The following is a 24419-nucleotide window of genomic DNA, read 5'->3' on the forward strand; positions in this document are numbered from 1 at the left end:
GCATGATATTTTGTTCTTTTCCGGTTATATGTTCTTTGTTGGATAATGGCCAGTTGATTTTTCGTTATATCGTGTGATATTTTTTGCAAACCGTTTGTGTTTGTTGTCATTTAAAACAAAAGACTAGAACGTTGCTTACTTAAGTTACATAATTGAATCTTCTTCATATCCTTCACTCAAGAAGCCATTGATTATATTAGTTTTTAAACTGACCTAATTTTCTTTTGTCAGGTATTTTTTGGCTAAATCTTCAAGTCCAATTGAAGCTTTTGTAAATAAGTAATTTTAAAATGGATGTGTTTGATGAAAACTTTTCCCAGCAGCAAGCAGAAGAACCCGCTCCTGTACAGCAGGGCTTAGAGGAAGATCCAGCAGCTGCCTTTTTGGCACAGCAGCAACATGACATAGCAGGTTTCTTTCAATTTTTATTTTAAATTTTGATCTTATTACCTTCAGTCAATAGCTAAACCAACCACTTTTGATTCACGGACTGTTAATGAAGTTTGTGTACCTTTTTTCTGAATTGTCTTACTTTTAAGTTTTTAAAATTTTTCTTACAACTTTTGTTTTGTTTTTGGACTCATTGATTTTGTCAGTTTGAAATGTTTAACAATGTTTACGGTATTGCTTTAGGTTTGGAAAGTGGGGTTCTAGATGAACAACCTGCTGCTGAGCCAGTTGTAAATGGATTTGGGGATGATATGATGGGAAATAATGCACCTGCAAATGGTGACTACAAAGATTTTTCATGCGAATGTTGTGACTGACTCTTTAAAAAAATGTTTCTTGATGTTCTAACTCTCTGATATTTTATTAGATGATTTCTTTTCTGCCCCTGCTACTACGGAGCAACAACTTACTAATGGCATTGGAGATTTTGGCCAGGAAAGTGAAGAAGAGAGGATGGACCCATCCCAGGCTTATGCGGCAATTGCTGCAGCTGATGCCAGACTCGACCAATTGCGATCAGAACCAGAGAAAATCCGCCAATGGAGAGAAGAGAACACTAAACTATTGACAGAAAAAGGTTTAATGTGGTTTTGTGAATCATACATAAACATGTAAATTTAGAAATTCAACAGCTAAAAAGTCTTTTATTTGAAGAGTAAAACTGTAAATAACATCTTGTGTACCATCACATTTCCCAGTCATGGAGATATTTTTTGGGCAAGGATTTTTACCATGTTTATGTCTTAGATCGAGAATCAGAACAAAGGCAGCAGGAATGGCTTGCCCAAGCGGAAAAAGAACTCAAAGAATGGGAAAGAAATAGACTTGAACAGTTGGAGAAGACAAAGGAAAGCAACAGGTTAGATTTTCATACTGTTTGAATGCTGCTTGTTTCTCTGCCTTAGTCAACGCCATCTAACCTCCTGTTCAAAAAGTTAATGCAAATTGTGCTTGGCCTGGACATACCTACCAACTATGCTCGGCAAGAAACATACTGTTATGCACATTTTAGTCGTTCTCTCTTTATATGCAAAATATGAGTTTTTCGCAATGGGTGACAAGTATTTAATTCTTTTGTCAAAATGGCAGTTTGCAATGACTTGCTCAAAATTTTATGTGTGTTTCATTTGATGAATGAGACACACATTGATTTACTTTTGTGATTGTTTGCATTTGATTTAAAAGTAAACAATTATATATAATTTCCTTTTTATTTTGCCCACATCTGTATACATACATGTCATTAAACACATATATATGTTAGTTATGAAATATTTTTTACTGCATGTCATTAATGAAAACAATGTGTTGCAACAAATGCACAACACAAAGATTTTGAAATGTTTTTTTGAACAATTTATCATTTTTCTTTATGGCCATCTATCTGTACAGGAGTGCCAATGAAGCTTTCATCAAAGAAAGGTATATATTTGCTGTCTAACAAACTGGCCTAATGTTTTGTTTTGGGTAGCTTTCCAAAGTGCTGTGGTGTGTTGATTTTAGCTGTAGTTTAATTTAGGCCTGGCTTGGTAGCTGTATATTTTAATTTGGTAAACATAATTCCCAATGCTACATGTATCAATCTGACAGAAATACAATATGTTATGTCCTTGTTATGGTAATAAAAATTACTCTTTAATGAAACTTGCTAAGCTTTTGACTGTAAGTAAAACCTATTACAACATTTTTTTATCCACATTTTGAAACAAAATTGGCATGCACATTGCTTAAATGTTTTTAGGATTAGAATACACTGCTTTTAAGTTTACGATTGTAGCAAATTTTGGTCTAAAATGTCTTAAGTTTATTCAGTGGTTATTTACTAAAGAAACTAAACTGCATGTATACAAATTATGTATAAATCAATTACCATCAAAAAAGATATGTTGTGGAAAAATGTTGTGTACATGCATAAGACTTGTATGTAGCTTTTAGCCCATTTGGATTGGTGTGCCTTCTAACATTTGTCAATCATTTATGCTGTTCTGCACATAGGAGTTGCACATACTGTTTGCACACCAAGCACAATAGGATCTAGCTATTCGATAGTGACATATTTCCATGAACCTTTGAAAGTGATGTCAAGCTTTAGCTATTTAATTAAGTTTTCTTGTGATTGGCTTGCTGTAATTTTCGAATATTGATTTCTTTTTGGTGTTGATACCCTAAACATCACTACGCTTTACAACATTCTTGTTTCTCGTGAAATCAATAGATGTTAATGTCCTAAAGAATGTAGGCCAGATGGTCACTTTTGCATGGCTTAGTTTACAACTTGCATGGTTTGTTGATTGCGGATATGTACATTTATTGCCTTTCACTACTATGTGGCAACTGTAAATCCATGTTTATGTTATGATGAATTTTTGTTTTGACCAACAGTGCTTACATATGTTACTGCATGCCAGCTACACTGTTGAAAGTTTATGTATGGTGGAATATAAAAGCTTTTTTACCCAGGATGTCAGAATTCCTTTCAAAAAACCTTTTTTGTAACAGAAAAGCTGAGGAACAGTTTGTAAAGGAAAGGGATCAGGCCAACCCTGGTTCTGAATGGGAACGAGTGTCAAAACTTTGCGATTTCAACCCCAAAGTGGCCAAAGGGAACAAAGACGTATCTCGCATGCGTTCATCTTTGCTGCATCTCAAACAAAATCCACGTCCGGTTACGGTCCCTGAAGCCTCTGACAATTGACACTTACTTTTGGTTCGGAGATCACAAAAACGGCTTTTTAGTGAAGTTTTCACTAGCTAAGCCCCAAATGCTTTGGCACATTGTAATTCAATAATGATTTCTTCTTAAAAATATGCTTTCTCCACATATATACTTTTTGTTTGTGTTTATGGGTAAAGGGTCTTGTGGTATATTTACACACCTATAAAAATGCAAGTTTGCCTGATGTTTGTGGACTTTTACACCTGCTCTTTTAAAATCAATGGTCTAAACAGTTGCCATTGGGTAATATTTGTTTACTTGTGTGTCCTAGCTCCAATATATGTTTTCTTATGTGTGTAAAACAAACATAGGCCATATAGTATGAACTAAAACTGGGTCCTTTAGACGTTTGTCCTACATAGTGTTTGCATAACAATGTATGGAAACCGGCAAATTGGATTCAACTTCCCCTATTAACTATATTTTTAGCCCTACATTTCTGTGCAATCCTTTTCTGTCATTCCACCTCATATACCAACATATCATTCTGGCAAACCTAGATCAGCCACCAGTATATTGGTCAAATAATTATGTTCTGCTTTTAAACTGTATCTATATATATATCTCTTTATCATTTTTGCTGTGTGGGAATCCACAGAAAAATGCATTTATAATTCATTGCCAGATTCAAAATGTTTGCTTAATAGATAAAACAGGACTCGCTAGCTGCTTAAAGAAGATAAAAATGCCAAAGCAAACTTCACAGATTGTGCTATGTTTATGTGTGTTAATAAAGTTGCAGGTTGTTGCTTTTTTAAATTAAAACTTATTGATTGGTGCCCAGCAATGTGGAACAAAGCATATGTGTTTTACATCCCCCAGTGATTTCTATTTATTGAGACGTCGAGTCAATTAACGTCATCATTGTTTTCTGCTCGAGTAAGTAGAGACTTTCCTTTACAATCTTTGGCAAAATCATTGCATTGAGTGTAGCACCTTATTGTGTAGATTAATGTCAATACATATTGAGTATCACATTTGAAACTGATGTATGTTTTATGAGTTTTATTGTTCAAGCACTAGCTATCTTATGGGTATGGTCAAATCTTTCATATTAAGTGAGTTGATTGAAAAAGTTCAGCACTTTAGTCACTATCCTGGGAAGTGGCAGCGGTGTGAATGAGGCCAAAGAGATTAAGAACCATGTTTTCCCAACCTATGAAGTAGATAAGTAATATACTGTTGGTGACTCTTGGCTGCATAGACACAGAATAGTTAACTAAATAGCAGAAATTCAGTTCAATAGATAAATACTTACATGCATGCCATGAAATAAAGTTCTGCTATCCAGGCCGGTTGTTTTTGATCCTTTTTAAAGTATTTGACAACATAGACCAACATATTATATTTACAAGCAAACTATATCGAATGGAAGCTGTAAAAAGTACAAAAGATCGCCACAATGAATTACAGTGATTTATAAAAATGAGTGCAACAGTGATCAAAAAGTAGAAAAATATAGATGTAGAAAATCAATATGAATAATTCCATTAAGTCATGGGTTGCACCTGGAGGTATTTGTTTTGTTCTGTTAATTTTGTTATCAATCACAACAGGCACAAATTCTATAAAAAGGTCTTGTGGTTTATTAGTGTGTTTCACTTTCAACTACTAAACATTGTTTTATTGAAGGCTCAGTGTAAAGTAATTACATACATAATTTACTTTGTTCAAAAAATCAATCTTGGTTTGATATTTTGTGCATGTAAAGCATAAACTTAGTGCAAGAAGATTAAAAACATCAGTGGAATACAACAAAATAGTACAGTTTTCATTAAAAAAGTTGTACAATATCAATAAAAAATTAATTTACAGAAAAAAACTAATGAAATGCACCAACTGTTTGTTGGCCTTACATTTGGCAATGCTTAGTTTGCAAGGGGCCCCATCATCTAGCTACAAATATATGATATAAAATCATCAACCCAACTCAATTAAGATGGTGCAAGAGAACAGGTTAATTTTTTTTTTTTTTGAAAAAATGAGATAAATCAAAGGACGTGTCATAGAGTCATGGACTAATCTCATACACATTTCTTGACAGTGTTTGATTGCTGATAGCTTACAAATAAAGTCTGGATGTAATTGAAAATTAGGCATGTATTTCACAAGGTCACTGAAAAAATAATTGAAAAACAATATTTGGAATGTTTCGAAAGCTTGTCATGGAAAGTGAAAAACTTACGCTTCAATGAATTTGTGTCATCTCAAAATAACAAAAAAAGCTTTAGTGTTACACGAAGTTCTTCCGATTCCATACTCATACTGTAATGTTAATCTCAAATTTCTTATTGCAGGAAGCCTTGTCTGCCACAAGGTTAAGGTCAAACATGTCAAACTCCGGTTACCACAATACCCTTAGCCACACATCTGCCAGACTGTTTTTCTAACAGTGATGGCCATAAGTAAGACACAACTTGGTCTGAGGCTCTGTCCGAAGTGTGAAACCTATCATGCTTTGCTCCATCAAAAACAGTGGCATCATATTCAAGAGTAAGGGCTGGCACTTGCACCACAATTGACCAGGACAGCTGTACACACTCTTTGATGTACGCCTGGAACTCCTTGGACTGTGATAAACCTGGTCGGTCATACAACGCTTGGCAAATTTGATCCAGCACTCCCTGTACAAAGGTTACAGAGTTATGAAAAGGCTGTTGCTGCCAGGCATAATATATAAATGAGTATTGCTCTTCCAACAGTTTTATTATAACTAATCAATGTTTTGATGTCCAATACGAGACGGTTTCATCAGGATACTGGTATATCTTGAAAGACTGAATTTTGAAACAAAATGTTTAGGGAAATTTTATCGATGGTGTGTGAGATCTGTAAAGGTTTAGTTGCAGGAAAATACACTAATACATTGAACCTACATCCAATTTACATCAAAAAATCCATCAGAACATTAGCCTATCAGCTACAGTATTTATTGCAGCAAAATATACCTTCACATTTTCAGACAAGTCATAACTTTGTGTGGTTTTTCTTAAAAACACGTTAAAGGTGTTCTCAACTTCCGTGACAACAAACTCTTTCTTGGGATCTTTCAGCACTTGGGAAGCGCACATAATTCCTCGCAGTTTAATGCGAATCTTGTCCAGTGTGTCACATGCCGATCTAAAGCTTAACTGAAAAAACAACATAGTTAGACGACATGATCAACACTACTAGATGGTATGTCAGGGTCAATTCATGTCTGGGGACACCACATATTCATATTCTTTGAATGCAAACCATAAAAAAGTCAAAAAAAATATTTATGTTAGCGGTGTTTAAATGTTGGTGTATGTTTAAAATCTACACAAAACAGATCTGGTAGGGCTTGAAGAAAGCAATAGGCAAAAATTGATTAATTTTTTCTATCTTTTTTTAAAAAAACTTACCACCATAACAGAGAAAAGCAGTTTTGATTTAACACTGTCATTTTCGCCACTGGACCATGAAGCATCAAGGGCATCCAGAGCCTGCAATCTTCCATCACTGTACAAACTTCTGTAGTTAAGCGCAAGTTCACTGGGTCTGTTGTGACCGTCGCTGATATCTTCAAAACTGTCTCCACTGCCACCATCAAATGATCTCTGCGCTTGCCTGGATAACCTGCATGAAAATGAGATGAATTTCAATTTTGAATTGAAAAAAAGGAATACTTCATGTTTTGGAGGGTAGTAGTACCACTTTCTTAACCGGTGAGAAATTTCCACCAGTGGGGCATTATGTACATACAGAGGGAAAATTGTATTATTCATATCTATGGTCATAAATCTGATGATTTGGCCTCAAATTAAAAAACTCAATGACTTGATAAGACTTGATTTAAAGACAGTGGGAAAAGACTCCCAAAATGTTAAGAACCACTGCACTAAAGCATGTTTCTTTAAACAACATGGGAGCAGTGTTTCATTTCCATGATGTAACATTAATAAAGCATGATTCAAAACTCATATGATTTTATAAATAGTGTGAGACTTGTTATTCATGTTTGTGACCACAGGCTATAGAAAGACTATGATAAAAATTTTCTTGTAATATGCAGGAAGCCATGTTGCTAAAAGAGTCATCTTCAACACATACCGACAGTCATATCTTACCTCCCTACTAGTTCTTTTTCTCTTTGTCTTAATTTGTCAACAGTTTTCTGTGATCTGTGAAGTTCATGCCTCAGCTTGTCACATTCTTTGCGTAGATGAGCAACGGCCTCAAATCCTGGGGCACTTTTAGGTGTTGTACGAGTTGAATTTGTTCCATTTTCTGCCAGATAAGTTTATGTTTAAAAGCATGGCAAAAATATGAAAATCATACAACTATTTAACAAAACATATTGAAACCAAACATTTAAAAATTGGACCTGACGTAAGTCAAACAAGAAAGATTTGATGTTGACAGTGGTATGAGACTAAAAAACAAAGTGGAAAGTTTCACAATCCCACATTGACCAAGAGGTTTATGTGTCTTCGTTCAGTTACCTTTCATAACTTGTTTTTGAGTAATAATTACCTGTTTATGATTAATAATTAAAGGATATAACATGTGGTTTTGTCACGCAATTTATTGTGTAGCATATATTTAAACTCTTACCCAAGGATAAATCAGGAGCTGAGACCCTTTTTCTAACATCTACATCAAACTCCATTGAACCTGTTAAAAAGATTTTTTCAATTGAATAACCTTAAAAATTTGGGTATTGTACTTGGTAAATCGGACATAATTATATTTAAAACTAATTTAAGGTGTATGACTACCAAGAACTTTTTCAATAGAGAAAAGTTCAATATTGAAATATTGTAGCTACTGGAAAGAAATACTAAAACATCATGGAATTAACTTTAATGAGGTAGCAGTGCGTCATGTAGGAAAAACTTGTCATGAAAGTAACGTCATAACTTGTCTTGCATCACAGATTTTCGAAAACACATAAAACATTGGTCATTTGACAGGGAAAAACATCAAAACACTTTCACTAGTTTTAAAATGCTTTTTGTCAAGTGACGCAATTGGAAAACTTCTTTGTTTGAGACGAGGGACTATTCAAACACTATACAGCAAGACTCTGTTGACTTTTAACAAACAGACGCAAAGAACGGAGTAACTCTGGACCGTTAAACGGCCAATAAATTAAAGTCTTACACCTGCCAATTACACATACAAATTGGGGTGTGTAGTTGTGACCAAAAATACTTTTTTAAACGGGCATGAAAAACAGTTCCATTACTGTAACAGTTTAAATATTTATCATTAAGAATGAAATTCAATGTAAAAAAAATATTAACTCAAACAATAACATTGGTATACTTCTCATAAAATTTTGCATTTTAGTTTTGAATAGCTATGCATGTCATTATAAAATGATTACAAAATTAAGTTGTGAAGCATGGTTGCTTAATGGACATTGTCTGTGCTTGCTGACCAATAACAGTAGGTGATAGAAAGGCCACAAGCCACTGTTTACCTGGCAATTGGCTTTTGTTTGCTATGTGTCTGATCAAAAAAGACTTAGACGTAGTAAACAGGGTAATACAGAGGCATCGATCAAATTTTGACAAGAGTTAAAAACTTCTTTTAATTAAAAACGGCACTTTCAAACAATTTTACAATTACTCCAGTAATAAATAAAATGCTAGTTTAAAAACATGCTTTCTGTCAAACCCCCAAAATCGTTTGCTTTTAAAAAATATCTTTTGATTTAAAACCATAAGGTATACAAGCTGAATGTTGAAGTTTAGCCTAATCTGGCACATATTTGACATTCCACAGGTTAAAGGAGACTTGTATCCTTTTCACAAATAAACATAAGAGTTTTAAGAGTGTGTCACTCGGCTGAGTTGACATAGGCAGTGATTATGTCATACAGTGTAGATACTTCCCACAAAGAAGTGCTACAATAAAACTTCATGTTACCACAACACAGTCGACAAATATGCCATTTCATGTCTACATAGGATGTAACTTGTCTAAGTTCCAATCACTGCTTATACATTTGGTGTGATTTTAAATTTACAGTTAACAAAATTTGCGTTTTTTTCTTGGGTGCTATCTTAAATGTGTTGAAAACCAAACAAAAGTTCCTATAACTAGTTTTGTGATTTTTTTGCAACAGACTAATTGTAGGTCGTTTTTGAAACAATTAAGAATACTATTTTCAAGAAGTGGTTTTATATCCACACTTTTTTAAAAGTTTTTAAATTTTATGAATATCTAAATTTGTTTTAAAGTTGTCTGCTAAAATGCAATTGTGGCATGCTGCATGTGCAAATGTACAAAAAATGTACCCAGTGCAATAAATTAAATAAAACTTTTACCTATAAAAATGACATACTTTTCACATTATCAAATATAATTTACTATTACACCACCATCAAGAGGTTACGATTCAGTTTCTATTTAAACAAAGGGTTGAATGCCTCCGATTTACGCTCACGCTACAAGAACTATTTTAATATGTTGTGACAATCGCCAAAGTTTTTTATCCTTTGTTATCATGAGGCACCACAAATTCCAGCACGAGTCGCTTCAGAAGCGTCCATTTAAACTTGTCGAATGAGACTCTAACAAAGAGTTGATGTATTGAATGACCCAGGAGGAACACAGAACACTTTTGTCAGGACAATTCCTACATAGATGGCTCGCTGAAATAATATCAGCAGAGCAACATTGCTTTCAAACCCATCAGGTCATAGTTTTGGTACGCAGAGGTCAGATAAATGTTCTGGGACAATTATTCAATGCTGTTTATGTCAACTGGCTGCTATTCTTTGTGGCTCAAAGCAGGTTTGTGGCGCCAATAAAGTGTCTGTGGAGACGTAAACTGACCAGAAACAAAATAAACATACCCTCACAAAATATTTTAATAACATGCTACATAGTTGTGGTGGTTAAGGTCTTCCAAAACAAGTATCCCCTAACATAACATTATTTTAAACACATTTTTTTGCAACATGGTTTATCATTACCAAACAAATTGTTTAACTTTCAATAATAATTTAAATATGTTAATGTGTTTATTGCATCAATAGCAACTGTTTTTGATCATTGTTGCTTTTCAGTACATGTGCATCATTAAATAAGCAAGCTAGAGCAAAAAAAAAACATTACCATAAATTTAAACAACATAAACCCAACCCATTATCAAGTTTTAAACTTGAACACCAAGAATGTCAACTTTAAATTTGCAAGAGAGAAAGAAAAAGATTAAAAACCATTGGTGACCACAGGCACTCAGGCAAAAGGGCTTTTAGACTGGTGCCGTGGTGACTTTAGGGTCGCTAATACAATCATGTAATGAGGACACAATAGAAGGTACCCTAATTCTAATATCTCAAGTGCCATCAAGTACGCAAGCAGTTCGGTGTGCTTTAATAAGCTCAGCAGTGTTTCTCCTACTAAGCGATATTTAATTTGGGACCAGTGCAGATCTGATGATTAAGCCTGAAGGACTATGACTAAACCTATTGTAAATTTTCTATTCATTGTTGGGAAAAACATCTCAAGCAGTATCCATTACTTCACAGATTATATCAAATGATTTAAGATTCTTATTTTGCCCATTTTTTTGCTATGTGACTTTTAGGAAATAATAATTTGCAAAATTTAAATTCAACAAGCTATTAGCCAATAGTGGTTTTACAAAAAGTGGTTCCTTGTTTAATGCCATAAAATGCAAATAAAAATTAATTTACTTTTTTTGTGGTGCAGTGTCACATAAACTTTAACATTACAATACACATAAATGAATATAAATATGACAACCAAAGTACACACTAGACAGTTTTATGAGAACAAATTCATGCTCTCAAACATCTTATTATCAAAGAGACAATGCCATCATGATATTGAACAATATTCCGTAACAAAAGTTTCTTTCTCAAATAACTGGCAGCTGATAACAATAAAAGTTTGTAATAAACATATAATTTAACCCAGAGGTGGCAATAGTGGTGAATTGTATGTTTTATACCATACACTTCACCTTCCATTATGTAACATGTATGTTTACTATTTTTGTTGTATACTTGTATATAGGAAATTTTTCAAAGGTCAACATGATTTTAAATATATGGAAGACCAAATTAAAGTTTACAAGAAAAGTTGCAATAAATTCTAAACATAAGTTATGGAATACATCTTAAGAGTTGAATTTTAGACAAAGGAAACCAAAGAAGATGACAACATTACTGACCATTGTGACTGGGTGAGGCTTGGGATGATTCCTTTGACTTTGTTGGGCTTAAGTTTGAACCCGATTCACTTCTAAATTCACTTGTAGAAAATGTTTCAGGGGTCCCAGGATCATCAGGTACAAATTCCTGATAGCAAATACCAAATAACAAAAATAAACACTGCAGAAGACTGACACTATACCACCAATGAACCAAGTATTTTGTTGTTACAAATAAACAATGACAAAAATACTCAATACGTTATTGCCATTATAAGGTTTGAAAGATGGATATGTACAGTAATTGTAACTATCGAACAAATCACTATTAGTAAGAAGGCCACCAAAAAATAAAATATTTTGTCAGGGTATGAAAACTTACCTTCAGAACCTCAATGACTGAACCAAATGCTTCAGCATAATGATTCATTGAAGGGGCAAGTTTTGCATCCAATGGGACTGAAATAATCTCCTTGCGAAGTTGGGAAAAGGTCAAGAGGAGATCCTTGTCTTTTTCTATCCTTTCCTGCGAAGTTTAAGTTTCGCGATGATCAATGACTACCATGTTGATTGTTTTACTTAAAGAATTTTAATCAACAATTAAAAACATAACTGCAAGAAAACTTATGTAAAAGTCCTATAGTAGAGTGGTTCTATGATTAGTTTATAATTGAAGAAAAAAACTTACTTGTAACACAGAAACCAGTCTTGGTAGTTGGGCATAATGAAGGGTAGGTTCAATGACATTTAGTACGGCTTTGTTTTTGTACAACCGATCCTACAAAAAAGAATCCAATAAAATCATAAATTACACAGACACATTCTCCAGCTTTTATTTTTCAAATAGCTTTATGAAGTGAAATACCCATAATATGTAACTGAAGGGATTTTCTTACTTGTATGTTTGAGGAAGTCAGTTGCATCAACCTCTGGTGATTGCATTGTGAAGGTAGGTCCAAAGTAGCGCTCCTGTCAGACTTTGTAGAATCAAACGAATTAAACAGACTTGACATTTTGCCAACAGGTGACACTGGCGACATTTCAGGTTCTTGTTCTGAAAGGCTACGATTTGTGCGGTGTAGTTTTTGCATTGATTTTTTGCAATTGGAGATCATACGATCAAGTTCCACTTTTAGTGCTGCTGACATAGGCATAAGTTCACTTCTAATTTCCTCTTCACCTATGGGTGTTGTTTCGACTTCCACCATTCCATGTTCACCAAGTCCTTCCAGTGCTCGATTTAAACACCTTCTTCGGTGACGAAGCATTTTTAATATGGCCACCCCATCAACATATGCAATGACCTTGATTTTGTAAAAATTACTGATATTATTTGGTTACTGATATATTTTGTGTTGATAGCTCATAGGCCTAAATTCAAACCTTCAGCAAATTTTTGCATTGTCCTGATTGTCTTTCCCAATCCTTAAGCTTGGGCAAGTCTTTGGATAAACTTCGAGCATAGAGCTTCACTATTTGCATTACTAAGCGACCAAGAGGCAGAATTTCAGTAGGAAACTTTTTTGGCTTCTGTTAAAATTTTGCAAATGTTTGAGTTGGATTCTACAACAATTATTTCACTTAGAAAACTTACGGCTAAAAATATTCGTGAATAAAGGTTATGGATGATACATAAAGTGTGAGGTAATCCGTCAATAAACATGTCAATTGGAAACTCCGGGTAGATCTTGTTTAGTGTAGCATCTGACAAATTGTTGATCAAATCTGCTACTTCCTTATTTTCGTTCTTTTCATAATACAAAGCAATTTTCCGAAGTGCATATCCAGGATCATAGTCTTGTACTCGGAGACTGGGATTTTGTCTGAAATTTCAAACTCATATATAAATCACAGTACACCAGGCCCATTAAAGGCGCAAACCAGTCAGTCACCAAGCATTCCCACATGGCAAGGCTAGAAAAATCTAGCCATCGGTGGGATTATACAGTCATGTGCCATCTGCATAGACGCTTTACGGCTGTCCCCAGTTATAAATTTGTGTTCATCTAAACTTATTTATTAATGTTCTGTTTATGTATGTATTTAATTTAAGCTATGAATTTAAAGTACACAACACAACAAAATTACATTTTCATGATTTGTTTTTGTTACAATTACTTACACAGGTCCATCTTGAACAGTAGACACGTTATTCCATCTCAGTTTTGAACTTGACCTTGAATTGTCCCTTCGCATTCTTGAAGGTGGCCGGATGTTATTATTTCCGGGTGCTAACTGTTCCCCCAACGTACTCATAATGGCTTCACAGTGTAATTACTAACATACAGCTAAACCAATGAATTTTCATGATGAGGAACTAAATACAAAATGGGATGGTTATTTTATTCATAGCAATCTACAAAATGTCCCAGTTTTGCCATAAATCCCAAAATTGCTGATCTTTTTTCTGCCAAGGATAATCAATTTAATCAAGCTCTGTTGTAATCTTTGATTTAAGTCATTTGGCATTTTTTGATACGTAATTTTATTTATCCTCTTTCAAACAGTCTGTTCACCTCATTATTCAGTCTCTAACGGACGCCGCAATATAATTTTAACGTATGTTCCTGTACCAGCAAAGTAGTATGTTTAACCGGATACGATTCGACGTACGGACAAATCGCAAACACCTCAGAATGACTCAAACCCTTTGTACAACGCAACGCTTTAAGCCAACTTCAAATATTGTCACCAAGGACCGCACGCCAAATTTACACTACCTTGTGGTAACTGAAAATTTTATATGTTGCCACTTAGGGGCGGTGAAACAAAATACCTTTGACAACGGTCCAACATTTTTTCTCGTATTTAAGTTACCTTTTTGACATTATAGCTGTTGTTGTTTAATTCTTCATTAAATTGTAATTTCGTACTCTTGCCGTATCCCCTAAACACAATTGTTTGCGAAAAAAAGGCAAGATCAAATGCAAATGGGCAAAAAATCATATAATCGGTTTGATTTTTTGACATTGTTGTCCAAAATTTGTTACAATTGTCGCTTATGCGGCATTTGGATGAGATGAAATACACTCCAGGTTGTGAACTGAGAAAAATCTTCCTTCTTCGGTTTGTAATGCCCAAAGAAACGCTTGATCCCGCCATTGCTTTTTGCGTGCACATCATAGTGGAAATGTGTTATTTAGGTATTGCGTAAGTTGGGTATTTGCGACGAATAATGCCTTGCAGTTCAAGAGGCACAGGAACATCCAAGTACTCAGGTCTGTCCGGAACAATAGCGTGTTGGTAGAAATCGCCAACACGTAAAATGCCGTCATAGCTGCCTGAGAAAAAGTTAAATAAAACATACAAAACGTTGTCCATAAATAGCCTAATGCAAAATTCAACATTTTTATACCGCTTATGGAGCTGAGATCTGAAGTGCAATTTATTCTGTACAGTTCCTTAAGGCGTGTGAGAACCACCTCATCTAAAAGAATGTGAAATTGGCCGTAAAACGACAATGATGTATCAAGAAAATCCATGCCGTACCACAAGCAAGCTGGTAACATTGTTGCGTAATTCCAAACTGTTGTACATCTGGTCTGTAACAAAATACACAAAAAAATAAGCCAGGTATTTCATACAATTATAACCTTAATTATGTGGTACCAATACTTAAGCATTTATTGGAAATATACCGTTTTAAATAGGCGTTAGTGCTCGTTGTACTGCTTACCGAAAATTAGAATCCCTTGAGTACTGAAAACGACGAGAAATATGTAACAAAGGGTGATCTAAATCTAGATCGCAATGTCGACACTATACTCTGCACAACAAATTACGGCAGTGAATTGATACGCATACTTACCGTAAAGTGACCTTCTGGCTCTTCTTTAGTATCACTTACGTAGCCATTTCCCAGGCTCATTCCTCGCCCCATAAACGCAAAATTGAGCTAGAGAGTAAATAATGAAATTAGCGAGAAAGTTGATCTTGGCAGCGAAAGTAAAAAGGTAATTGGTGCACAATATGTGTTCCAGATCAAAAAAAAACTTTTTTAAATCTTTTTTTAACCCTTTGTAAGCCCTAAGGACACCCTTTCATAAAACAAATAGATGCATACTGATACAAATACAGTAATTCTCGCTTGAACCGGATTTTGTTAATCCGAAGTGCGAAATGTATGTGGTATGTAACGTGGTAAAGCTTTAACTAATCCACATCCGTTAATCTGGACCTTCGCCAAATACAAACATTTTTTTTTTTTTGGTCAAAATGGGTTCGGTTTAACCGAGGTTTACTGTAGATTACTTAAGTTGAAGTTATGAGATCCACGAACCAGTATCGACATTTTGTCGGGATTGTACTTGGTGGGTGTCTTATAGGTGCACGACAAATTAAACTTTATGGTGTTCCCTAAAGTTGTAAAGACTTTGCCTGGAGGAAGGTATACGTATGGTACCGCTTCTGGTCTCACCTGAAACAAAGGAATTGCATTAGCGTCAACTAACTGGTTGCAACGTTTAATACGATAGTTTTTTCTTAAATTACCGGTGGTTTTTAACCTTCTTTATACCGCGACGCAGTTTAGCAACCAAATGCAACTTGCGATTCAAGAATTTCGAATTTTTCATTATTACAAGAACAAACTCTCACTTTGGGCAAAGAGAAAGGGTCTAAGCTTGGTGTTCTGTTCGGTTTTGATACACAAATTATGCTGTTGCACCACACTGATACGCGCCACATGGTGTAAGCAATCATGTATTGTCCAATTTTTATGTCTGTTTTAACGGTCTCTTGCGCTATGACTCTTGCATGTAGTGATGTAATAAGCATTTGTTTTTATTAAAATGGACATACAGTGGTTTGAACGTTTTATTGCAGGGGTGGGCAACCTTTGTTACTGTAGGGCCATATATAAATGTCAAAATTGGATCGCGGGCCGCACATATGCATAACACAAAGTGATTTTGCTTTGTTTCTTACCAAATATGCTTAACTACAAGTATAATTCGTATTTGATTCTAGCCACATTTTGCTGCCCACCCCTGTTTTATTGCTTTTAGATGTTTTCATTTAGTTATTGCTTGTAAACATTTACGTTTTATTGTTTATCAAAGGTCTTCGCGACACCCCAGTGAAATCTCAACGACGCCCACGGGGGTCGCGACCCCCAGGTTGAAAACCACTGTATCAAAGTATTATGGTGTTTAAGTGCCATACCCTCTTTAAATCAGCTTGCAATCTGCATTTTATTTCGTAAACATTAGACACAATTTGTCAAATTTCTTGGTTAAACGCAAATTTTTTCTCGATCTATGTGTAAAGTTTGTAACTTGTCTTGTAAGTGCAATTATTCAACTGTTATTCGAAACACGCAACTATTTTAGGGTATTAAATACGTACGAAAAGTGTTTGTTCTCCTGTTTGTTAATAGAATACAAGTTTAGGTATACAGGGTTTTGACCTATCATTAAAAATAACAAAGAAATTGCAAAAAAATGTTAGCTTTTCCGTTTGGTATCAAAGTTATGCAATGTCATAATTGGTTTGGCTTTTTGGATACGCAAGCTAAAAAAAAACTCAACTGTAGGAAACCAGGGTGCTGTGGTGGTAGTAACAACAAGTTTTGGTTGATTTGTCAATATTGTCGTAACTGCTACCTGCAAACAATAACAACAATAACGGACTCTATATAAACATGAGAAATTGACAATTTCTTGTTATCGTAAAAAATGTTATTATGCCTGATTATTTTGTTATTGTTGCCAGGTGCTGAGAGAAAACTTCAAGTAATACAAAGATTATTAACCTTGTTTGCGTCCTAAGCATTTCACAAAGCAAAGACTTAATAATTTCTTGTACAAACACACATTGATTAAATTTGCTTTCTTTTTTTCCTCCAACGCAAATGAATTTTCCCCTGGTTTACAACCTATGGTGGAATTGTCTGTAGCAAAAAGAACTAATTCGTCTATTGTGTCAAACATTCAGTAGAAATTATTTCTTCGAGAATATTGAAGGAACTGAGTATATGGGCATCTCACGAGCAAAACGAAGATATGGTAACATGGTAAAAAAAAACTATTCCAATTAAAACGGTCCAATCGGTCATCACCCCTGCCCTAGTGGTTTTGTGAAATGATCGTGTAGCCAGCTGACCCGCAGACTTTAGATTTTGCAATACTGCCTAAATGTATTTACTCCGTTCGGAAATAGATTAAATATTAGACCAACTAGGACCATGTGATTAATTGTCAAAAACAAGCACGTTTACAGTACTTACCGTAACTGCCAAAATCAAAATCACCAAAATTATGATCCACATAATTCTTCTATTTCGAACAGCTGAATGTGAAGATGCTGCAACTGAAGTATTCGGTTATTTGGGTTTAGAATTCACTAACTGTAGCACAGGATGTAAATCTACCCTTAATTGGTAATTTTTGAACTATAAAAGAACCATACGCTTTGACATGAAACATGATTTTTTTAGCTGGTTTTGGTATTTAATGTTTTTGCAAACGCAGCGTGGTTCCTGTCTCTATCTGGCGTTTTCAGGGTAAAACAGGACTTTTACAAAAGTTGGATTTTTTTGAAACTTTTCCAGGCCTTAAAAATACAAATTTAAATTCCTTAACTTTTCCAGGTTTTCCATACCCGCGGGAACCCTGTAAAATGGCCCGAAGGCAGTTTGTAACATCACTGATAATACTGTAAGTATCAATGCCTTCGTTATTGCGCAAACTAAGCTTTTCTGTTGATAATTGTAATTGAGTGGAGATTCTGTTATTTTCAAAACACAATTTCGCTATTTGACAGCAGCACGATCTGACTTTAAACAATGTTGCACTGTTCTGGTCCAAGGCGCTTGGCGGACCACATTTTATGACTACACTGCATTGGGGCTTTGTAACCTATGTGCCCCCCGGATGATACTTTTAGTTATCCGGCCCGTCGTGAAAAAAGTTTGATGACCATTATATAGTATCAATAAAACAGACGCTATGAGTAAATATTTTAATTACCCAATAATATCAGGAACATTTGGCTTACTTTCTGCTGCACTATATTCCACTTCGATTTCTAAATGTTTCATTATAGCATCCATGTTTTTTCTTCCAACCCTGTTTCTTAAGAAATCTTTACTGCTTATTTTCTTTGTTGCTTCAAGCAGTTTTTTATCGGATTCGTCCGGCATTGAGCTTGCCATAAACGAAAGCTGACTTATACGTTTAGGGGGCTTCATACCTGCGATATAAACACCACCCAATGTCATTTTGCTTTGCATCTAAAACATCCAGTATCGCTTGGTTTGTGTGGTTATAGTGTGATTGGATAAGGGTAAACAAAATCATTAGTGCACACGACAAATATTTTACTTAAAGACGCGGTTCCCAACCTTTCTGGTGCCGTGACCCTGTAATAACATTTGCCAAGTTGCTGTGACCCAAAGGATATATTTAGTATAGGCTATAGGTGTATATTAAAATTGACTTTTTTATTTTTCTCAACAATAAAGTGGTCCATGAGTTTATTTTGTTGGGGTTAGTGGTCCATGGCCTAAAACAAGTTGGGAACCATGCCTTAGGCGACCCCAGGCAAATTGTCAGGCGACCCCAACTGGTTGGAAACCGTTGTCTCTTATAAGCCCTCTCGTAGTTTTTTTTCTTTTTTTGGGGGGGGGGGGGAGTTTACAGCAATTACCTGCTCTTAATCGCGAGCTTTTGAAGTAATGACACTAAAACCAGGCATACTTAGGGCTTTGATAAGCTGTAATATCTTACATACGAAACTAAAGTAAAACAGCAATTAGTAAAGAAATGAATAATAACACATTAAAAACAAGACAGATAAAAAGTTAAAACCTTTAAACTTTTGTAACTCTTTTACAGGGTAGTCTTCCAACACAATAGGTTCTGGATTTTTTGGATTTGGCTCGAAACCGTAATCCACACTTTTCGAATCATCCCAAAATAGTGATTTTCTCAATGCTTCTTCGTGGACGATTGGTTGACTTGTGCATCCTAAATAATATTTAATACTAATGCGAAATTACTGTTATAAATGTCCCATATAACTCTTAAATAAGCCTTACTTGTTAGAGGATGTAGAACTTTTTGAATAGTTTCTTCTTGGTGTCGATTTTTGCCTTCAACATCCTGTATAATTTCAAGCAGTTGATTACCGCGGTGCAGATTTTGTTCAGACTCGGCTGATCTTTCCTTTTTCTGATCCTTGTCCTTATTTCCCCCCTTACTTTTCTTCAAAGCCATAACGTAGTTGACAGCAAGTTAAAGACGTAGCGTAGCCTGTTCTGTACAGCAGTCCATTGTTGTATGACTGTGACGTATTTCGTTTTGTTTCTGTGAATGCTGAAAAAAATACTATTGAAAAATAGATCAGTATTTTGTTCGAAAACTAGTCCCTGTTTACAAAAAACTAAAGAGTTATCACTTTTTTACAGGTAGGTGGTATAATGTCCAGAAATTTCTAATAACTGCGCTATTTACAATGCTAACAATCCGTAACATTTTTTGTACACAATAGGCTGCAGAAAAATCAAAAAAAGTTTAGGTGATAGTTTTTACTGAAAACCAGTTGTATCAAGCCACATTTTCAGTAAGAGACCTTTTAACACAATGAATAACTTTATTCGAGTTAGCACTACAAAGACTTGGTCCTTGCTGACGAAATGACCCGATTACAAAGCCTTAATTTTTTTGCAATACTTCATCATTTTCGGATGTATGATGGCTCATTTTGTTTTGCCTCATGCTGGGTGCTCCAAAATTCTGGGAAATGGGCATTAAATCCAGAGCTCTTTTATGATTTTGCCCAATAACATCATACTAATTAGCTGGAGTTTTACAATAAGTATGTGAATGTTTAAGGTTGGCACTATGGCGCCTCGGAAATGTTCCCAATTTAAAATGGATCTTGCTACTATAATATACCTGTGTTTGCAGCTTGGTTCTCCGTCGATTTGGGCCTTACGACCCCTAGTTCCACAAGACAAAGTGTGTCCTTGCACCACTACCATTTTTAAACTTACCCGCAAAAAGAAAAAGCTTCCGTTTCGTTACAACGTAACGCTATGAGGCAACTTAAAATACTGTAAATATACACTACCTTTTCCGCTGCTCAGGTGTTGGTGAAGGAAACTGATTACCACAAGCGAAGTTTCCTAGAGTCTTGGAACATCCATTCACGCGCCAACACAATGAACGTTAAAACAGATGTTCTAATGCCGATAAATTATCGGTCGCTTTTACACCACTGAGCTTGTTTTATCTCTACGGTGGTGCGAGTTTGCAGCGCGCGATCTTGTTATCGCTGTTTTACATGTGTGTGTTTTGCATTTTGTCGCTTTAAAAGACATTCGTCTTGCAAGTTATGTCATTATCCTGATGAAGGCGTCTTGTATAGGACGTCGAAACGTCGATTGTTTACAATAAAAACTGCTGGATGAGCAATACTTGGTCTAACATTATGCCTGGCAGCAATAGCTTATTTCATGAATTAAAAGGTCTGTACGGACCCAGCGTCCTTTCGCAGTTGCGGAAATACGTTGATCTAAGACGTACCATTGTGAGACACAAGATGCACTTATTTTTCAACCATAGATGCCTTAGTGACAATGTGTTGCCTCGGTCGCTTCGGTTTAGATCGCCTCATAATTCGGCAGCGGGTAAAAAGATAATGTGGAAATGCGGAATGGCCTTCATTCGACTGCGCATAGGCCTTTCTCACCATCGGATAAGGGAATGCTCCGAGCTCTCAGAAGAACTTTTGCTCAGATTAGCCGCAATTCTTTCACACCATCACATGTGTCGCTTCGAATTGTATGTTAAATCGGGTAACGAAGCCCTTCAACGTCAACTCACGATTAACACGGAACGTCACCTCTGTTCGATTGTCCCAAAACGCCAGGAAGTCATAAATGCAACCGGAACGCTTCAGAAGAAAAATTGGGTCGTTAATCTGTCCAGCTATCAGCCGAACGAAGTGGAGCTAAAGGTCCTGCAACTAGGAACCAACTTTGCAGTTGCACCAAGAACAGTTCCAAAGGCAAGTATACTGGCCTGTGTTGAAAAGGGTATTTATTCTTTGCCGTTGCATGTCAAAAATCTAATACAAGGCAAGCTTGTTAATTGCATTAAAAGTCACAGGGGCAATCCTTGTAATCTTACAACATCCGAGCGTCGTGCAGTCACGGATCTAAAAGCCAATGACGACATTACCATTCTACCAGCAGACAAAGGTAATAGTACCGTTATTTTGGACCGCAAGGTTTATGAAGACAAAATTCACGAGCTTTTGCATGATTCAAGCACGTACAAGAAACTGCCACGTGACCCGACCCGAAGAACGGAACTAGTTCTTAACAAGTTTGTTGGTGTTTTGCACAAGGAGAAAAAAATGCATTTCAGATGCGATGTTCCATCACTTGCACAGCACAGATGGTTCTGCTCCAAGGTTATATGGATTGCCGAAAGTCCACAAGAAGAATGTACCTCTTCGTCCAATCGTGTCGTTCATCGGAAGCCCCACTTACAACCTAGCCAAACATCTGGCTCGACTTTTAGCGCCGCTGATCGGAAACACGGAATTTACCGTCAGAAATTCTGCAGAGTTTGTAAAATCTTTGAATGCGCAACAATCATTGAGTGAAGACGAAACGTTGGTTTCATTTGATGTTACCTCATTGTTTACCAACGTACCAATCGACCTAGCATTGGAAATAGCCAAGTCACGGTTACTCGATGATTACAGCCTTAAAGACAGGACCACATGGACACATGAAGACATACACAGGGGTCTTGAGATTTGCTTGCAACAAACTTACTTCAGATTCAAAGGTTCCTTTTACAAACAAATGTATGGCACGGCCATGGGCTCTCCTGTCTCAGTGGCCGTTGCCAACATGGTCATGGAGTCTGTGGAGGAACGCGCCTTGCAAACTTTTGCCAAACCACCACGATTTTGGCGACGATATGTAGATGATACATTCTGTGTCATTCATAAACACCAGGTTACAGAATTTCTGCAACATTTAAACAATGTGCAACGAGGAATTGCGTTCACTATGGAATTGGAAAGCAAGAACCGGCTTCCTTTTCTAGATGTGGAAATTTTGAAAGCGGCGGATGGTAGGCTTTCCACGCGGGTGTACCACAAGCCGACCAGCACCATGCGCTATTTACACTTCACATCCCATCATCCTTTGTACCAGAAAAGGGCTGTTGTCAAAGCACTCAAAGACCAGGCCAGACGCTTGACGACAGACCCAGCATTGCTTCAGGCGGAGTTGCACAGGGTAAACGAGGCCCTGCGGTTAAATGGCTACCCGAACTGGATTCTCCGTGATCACAAAAAGGTTGCACGGAAAGAAATCCAGTACAAAGAACGTGCCTTCGTCACCTTACCTTACATACCAAGGTTAACAGATATAATCCGTCGCATGTTAACCGACTTCGGAGTATCGGTTGGGGTCAAACCAGCAAACACCCTACGTCAGATGCTGTCGCACCCAAAAGACCCTCTAGATGCTACTGCAACTAGGGGTGTGGTGTATGCTATACCGTGCGGGGAGTGTGACGAAATATACATCGGTGAGACTGGTAGAAGTCTAAATACGCGCCGGAAGGAGCACGAAAGGGATGTGTGCAAGAATGATGCGAAGAAATCAGCGTTGGCAAACCATGCAACGACTCACCACCACAGCATTAATTTTTCCGCTGCTCAGGTGTTGGTGAAGGAAACTGATTACCACAAGCGAAGTTTCCTAGAGTCTTGGAACATCCATTCACGCGCCAACACAATGAACGTTAAAACAGATGTTCTAATGCCGATAAATTATCGGTCGCTTTTACACCACTGAGCTTGTTTTATCTCTACGGTGGTGCGAGTTTGCAGCGCGCGATCTTGTTATCGCTGTTTTACATGTGTGTGTTTTGCATTTTGTCGCTTTAAAAGACATTCGTCTTGCAAGTTATGTCATTATCCTGATGAAGGCGTCTTGTATAGGACGTCGAAACGTCGATTGTTTACAATAAAAACTGCTGGATGAGCAATACTTGGTCTAATACACTACCTTGTTGCTGGTCTTACCAGACAGGTTTCTGGGCTTTGGCACGCTTGGCCCCGTGCGAAAAGCGTGCGCGTAATCAGCGCATTTCGATGCAGTTTTGTAGCGCTTTTCACTGTGTTGAGCGTTTAAGGCTATAGCAAAACCTAAATGCAGACTTTGTTATATTATTTAGTGTTTTATTTTATGGGTTCAATTCAATATAAGATTGGGCATCAAATGTAATATTCTTTGGAAATCTGAGTATGACCTGTTTCAATAAATCGTATATTGTTACGTGAATTAATTGGCAAATGTGTTTATGGTGTGTGAAATGAAGTAAATCAAACCGGATCTGTATTTCTTTAGACCTGAAGGCTTCAAGTGGACAAAATCAAGTTTGGAGACCACATTGTTCTTGGAATAAGCACAATTGTTTGGAAAAGAAAAGACAAGATTTATTCAAATGGAAAAACAATTATCGGTAAAGCGGCATTTGGATAACAATGAAATACATTTCCAGGTTGAAAAGTGACAAATGTCTTTCATCTTCAGTTTGTGATCCTCATGACGATCTCACCATTGCTTCATGCACATCAGAAACAATGATGATCTCACCATTGCTTCATGCACATCACGATCATGGAAATGGTAATGATTGAAAACGTGTTATTCAAGTATTGCGTAAGTTAGGATTAAGAGCTTTCAGCTCTGGATACTTGCGACGAACAATGTCTTGCAGTTCTAGAGGCACAGGAACATTCATGTACGTTGGTCTTTCAGGGGTGATTGAGTTTTGATAGAATTCGCCGACTCGTAAAATAACATCATAGCTGCCTGAAAAGGAGTTTTGAGCAGTAAATCATAACTTAGATAAAAAATGTATGAAAGCTTCAATTAAAAATACAAAACAGTGTCTAAAAATAACATGCAAATTTCAATATTTTTTCATACCTTGCATAGAGCTGAGATCTGAAGTACAGTTCATCTGGTACATTTCCTTGAATCTTGGGAGCACCACCTCCTCTATAAGAATGTGATACTGGCCGTAAAACGACAATGATGTATCAATAAAATCCATGCCGTAC

General features: G+C 36.2%; 4 protein-coding genes across 10 annotated transcripts; 2 read left to right on the forward strand and 2 right to left on the reverse strand.

Annotated features, from left to right (window-relative positions):
* Positions 1–206: 206 nt before the first annotated feature.
* On the forward strand, positions 207–4150 carry LOC145217973 (clathrin light chain B-like). 4 transcript variants are annotated; one of them, XM_080085370.1, is made up of 6 exons: positions 208–411; positions 634–756; positions 818–1027; positions 1198–1309; positions 1843–1872; positions 2950–4150. In XM_080085370.1, the coding sequence occupies exons 1-6, from the start codon at positions 291–293 to the stop codon at positions 3143–3145; spliced, it is 792 nt and encodes a 263-aa protein (XP_079941496.1). In that variant the 5' UTR covers positions 208–290; the 3' UTR covers positions 3146–4150. The 4 variants fall into 4 exon arrangements, with proteins under 4 accessions (XP_079941499.1, XP_079941496.1, XP_079941498.1 ...); XM_080085372.1 differs by having other exon boundaries at positions 209–411; positions 634–729; XM_080085373.1 differs by lacking the exon at positions 1843–1872 and having other exon boundaries at positions 207–411.
* A 346-nt stretch (positions 4151–4496) lies between these two features.
* Positions 4497–14201, reverse strand: LOC145217804 (uncharacterized). Its single transcript, XM_080085137.1, has 13 exons — positions 14139–14201; positions 13444–13638; positions 12916–13144; positions 12705–12851; positions 12218–12625; positions 12010–12099; positions 11704–11847; positions 11343–11469; positions 7745–7804; positions 7258–7417; positions 6553–6766; positions 6115–6297; positions 4497–5790 (listed from the first exon to the last, which is right to left on the reverse strand). The coding sequence occupies exons 2-13, from the start codon at positions 13575–13577 to the stop codon at positions 5500–5502; spliced, it is 2187 nt and encodes a 728-aa protein (XP_079941263.1). The 5' UTR covers positions 13578–13638; positions 14139–14201; the 3' UTR covers positions 4497–5499.
* A 232-nt stretch (positions 14202–14433) lies between these two features.
* LOC145217805 (uncharacterized) lies at positions 14434–20458 on the reverse strand. 4 transcript variants are annotated; one of them, XM_080085139.1, is made up of 10 exons: positions 20394–20458; positions 19360–19636; positions 19130–19288; positions 18318–18512; positions 17548–17630; positions 16850–16924; positions 15601–15738; positions 15130–15216; positions 14677–14863; positions 14434–14598 (listed from the first exon to the last, which is right to left on the reverse strand). In XM_080085139.1, the coding sequence occupies exons 2-10, from the start codon at positions 19535–19537 to the stop codon at positions 14441–14443; spliced, it is 1260 nt and encodes a 419-aa protein (XP_079941265.1). In that variant the 5' UTR covers positions 19538–19636; positions 20394–20458; the 3' UTR covers positions 14434–14440. The 4 variants fall into 4 exon arrangements, with proteins under 4 accessions (XP_079941265.1, XP_079941264.1, XP_079941267.1 ...); XM_080085138.1 differs by lacking the exon at positions 20394–20458 and adding an exon at positions 20219–20319; XM_080085141.1 differs by lacking the exon at positions 20394–20458 and adding an exon at positions 20219–20319 and having other exon boundaries at positions 14434–14602.
* A 295-nt stretch (positions 20459–20753) lies between these two features.
* LOC145219866 (uncharacterized) lies at positions 20754–23993 on the forward strand. The gene is made up of 3 exons (XM_080087173.1): positions 20754–21652; positions 21720–22955; positions 23855–23993. Exons 1-3 carry the CDS (start codon positions 20754–20756, stop codon positions 23991–23993), a joined length of 2274 nt encoding a protein of 757 aa, XP_079943299.1.
* Positions 23994–24419: the final 426 nt, after the last annotated feature.

The sequence above is a fragment of the Phallusia mammillata genome, chromosome 3 (assembly GCF_965637545.1).
Source record: "Phallusia mammillata chromosome 3, kaPhaMamm4.hap1.1, whole genome shotgun sequence".
In the NCBI taxonomy this organism is placed as follows: Eukaryota; Metazoa; Chordata; class Ascidiacea; order Phlebobranchia; family Ascidiidae; genus Phallusia; species Phallusia mammillata.

Bases quoted from the DNA above. Each gene is read 5' to 3' on its own strand.
- LOC145217973 (XM_080085370.1), top strand. From the start codon at position 291: ATGGATGTGTTTGATGAAAACTTTTCCCAGCAGCAAGCAGAAGAACCC. The intron at 1,310-1,842 runs GTTAGATTTTCA...CTATCTGTACAG, and splicing joins AAGACAAAGGAAAGCAACAG to GAGTGCCAATGAAGCTTTCA. The intron at 1,873-2,949 runs GTATATATTTGC...TTTTTGTAACAG, and splicing joins GAAGCTTTCATCAAAGAAAG to AAAAGCTGAGGAACAGTTTG.
- LOC145217804 (XM_080085137.1), bottom strand. From the start codon at position 13,577: ATGAGTACGTTGGGGGAACAGTTAGCACCCGGAAATAATAACATCCGG. The intron at 12,626-12,704 runs GTTTGAATTTAG...TACAAAATCAAG, and splicing joins AATGCAAAAATTTGCTGAAG to GTCATTGCATATGTTGATGG. The intron at 7,805-11,342 runs GTCAGTAATGTT...TCTTTTTAACAG, and splicing joins AGCCTCACCCAGTCACAATG to GTTCAATGGAGTTTGATGTA.
- LOC145217805 (XM_080085139.1), bottom strand. From the start codon at position 19,537: ATGGCTTTGAAGAAAAGTAAGGGGGGAAATAAGGACAAGGATCAGAAA. The intron at 18,513-19,129 runs GTTTTAACTTTT...TTTATATCGCAG, and splicing joins AGAGTTACAAAAGTTTAAAG to GTATGAAGCCCCCTAAACGT. The intron at 15,739-16,849 runs GTTGAGTTTTTT...CCTTTGTTTCAG, and splicing joins CAGCACCCTGGTTTCCTACA to GTGAGACCAGAAGCGGTACC.
- LOC145219866 (XM_080087173.1), top strand. From the start codon at position 20,754: ATGCCTGGCAGCAATAGCTTATTTCATGAATTAAAAGGTCTGTACGGA. The intron at 21,653-21,719 runs GTTTGTTGGTGT...TCACTTGCACAG, and splicing joins ACGGAACTAGTTCTTAACAA to CACAGATGGTTCTGCTCCAA. The intron at 22,956-23,854 runs GTTGGCAAACCA...ATACATTTCCAG, and splicing joins AATGATGCGAAGAAATCAGC to GTTGAAAAGTGACAAATGTC.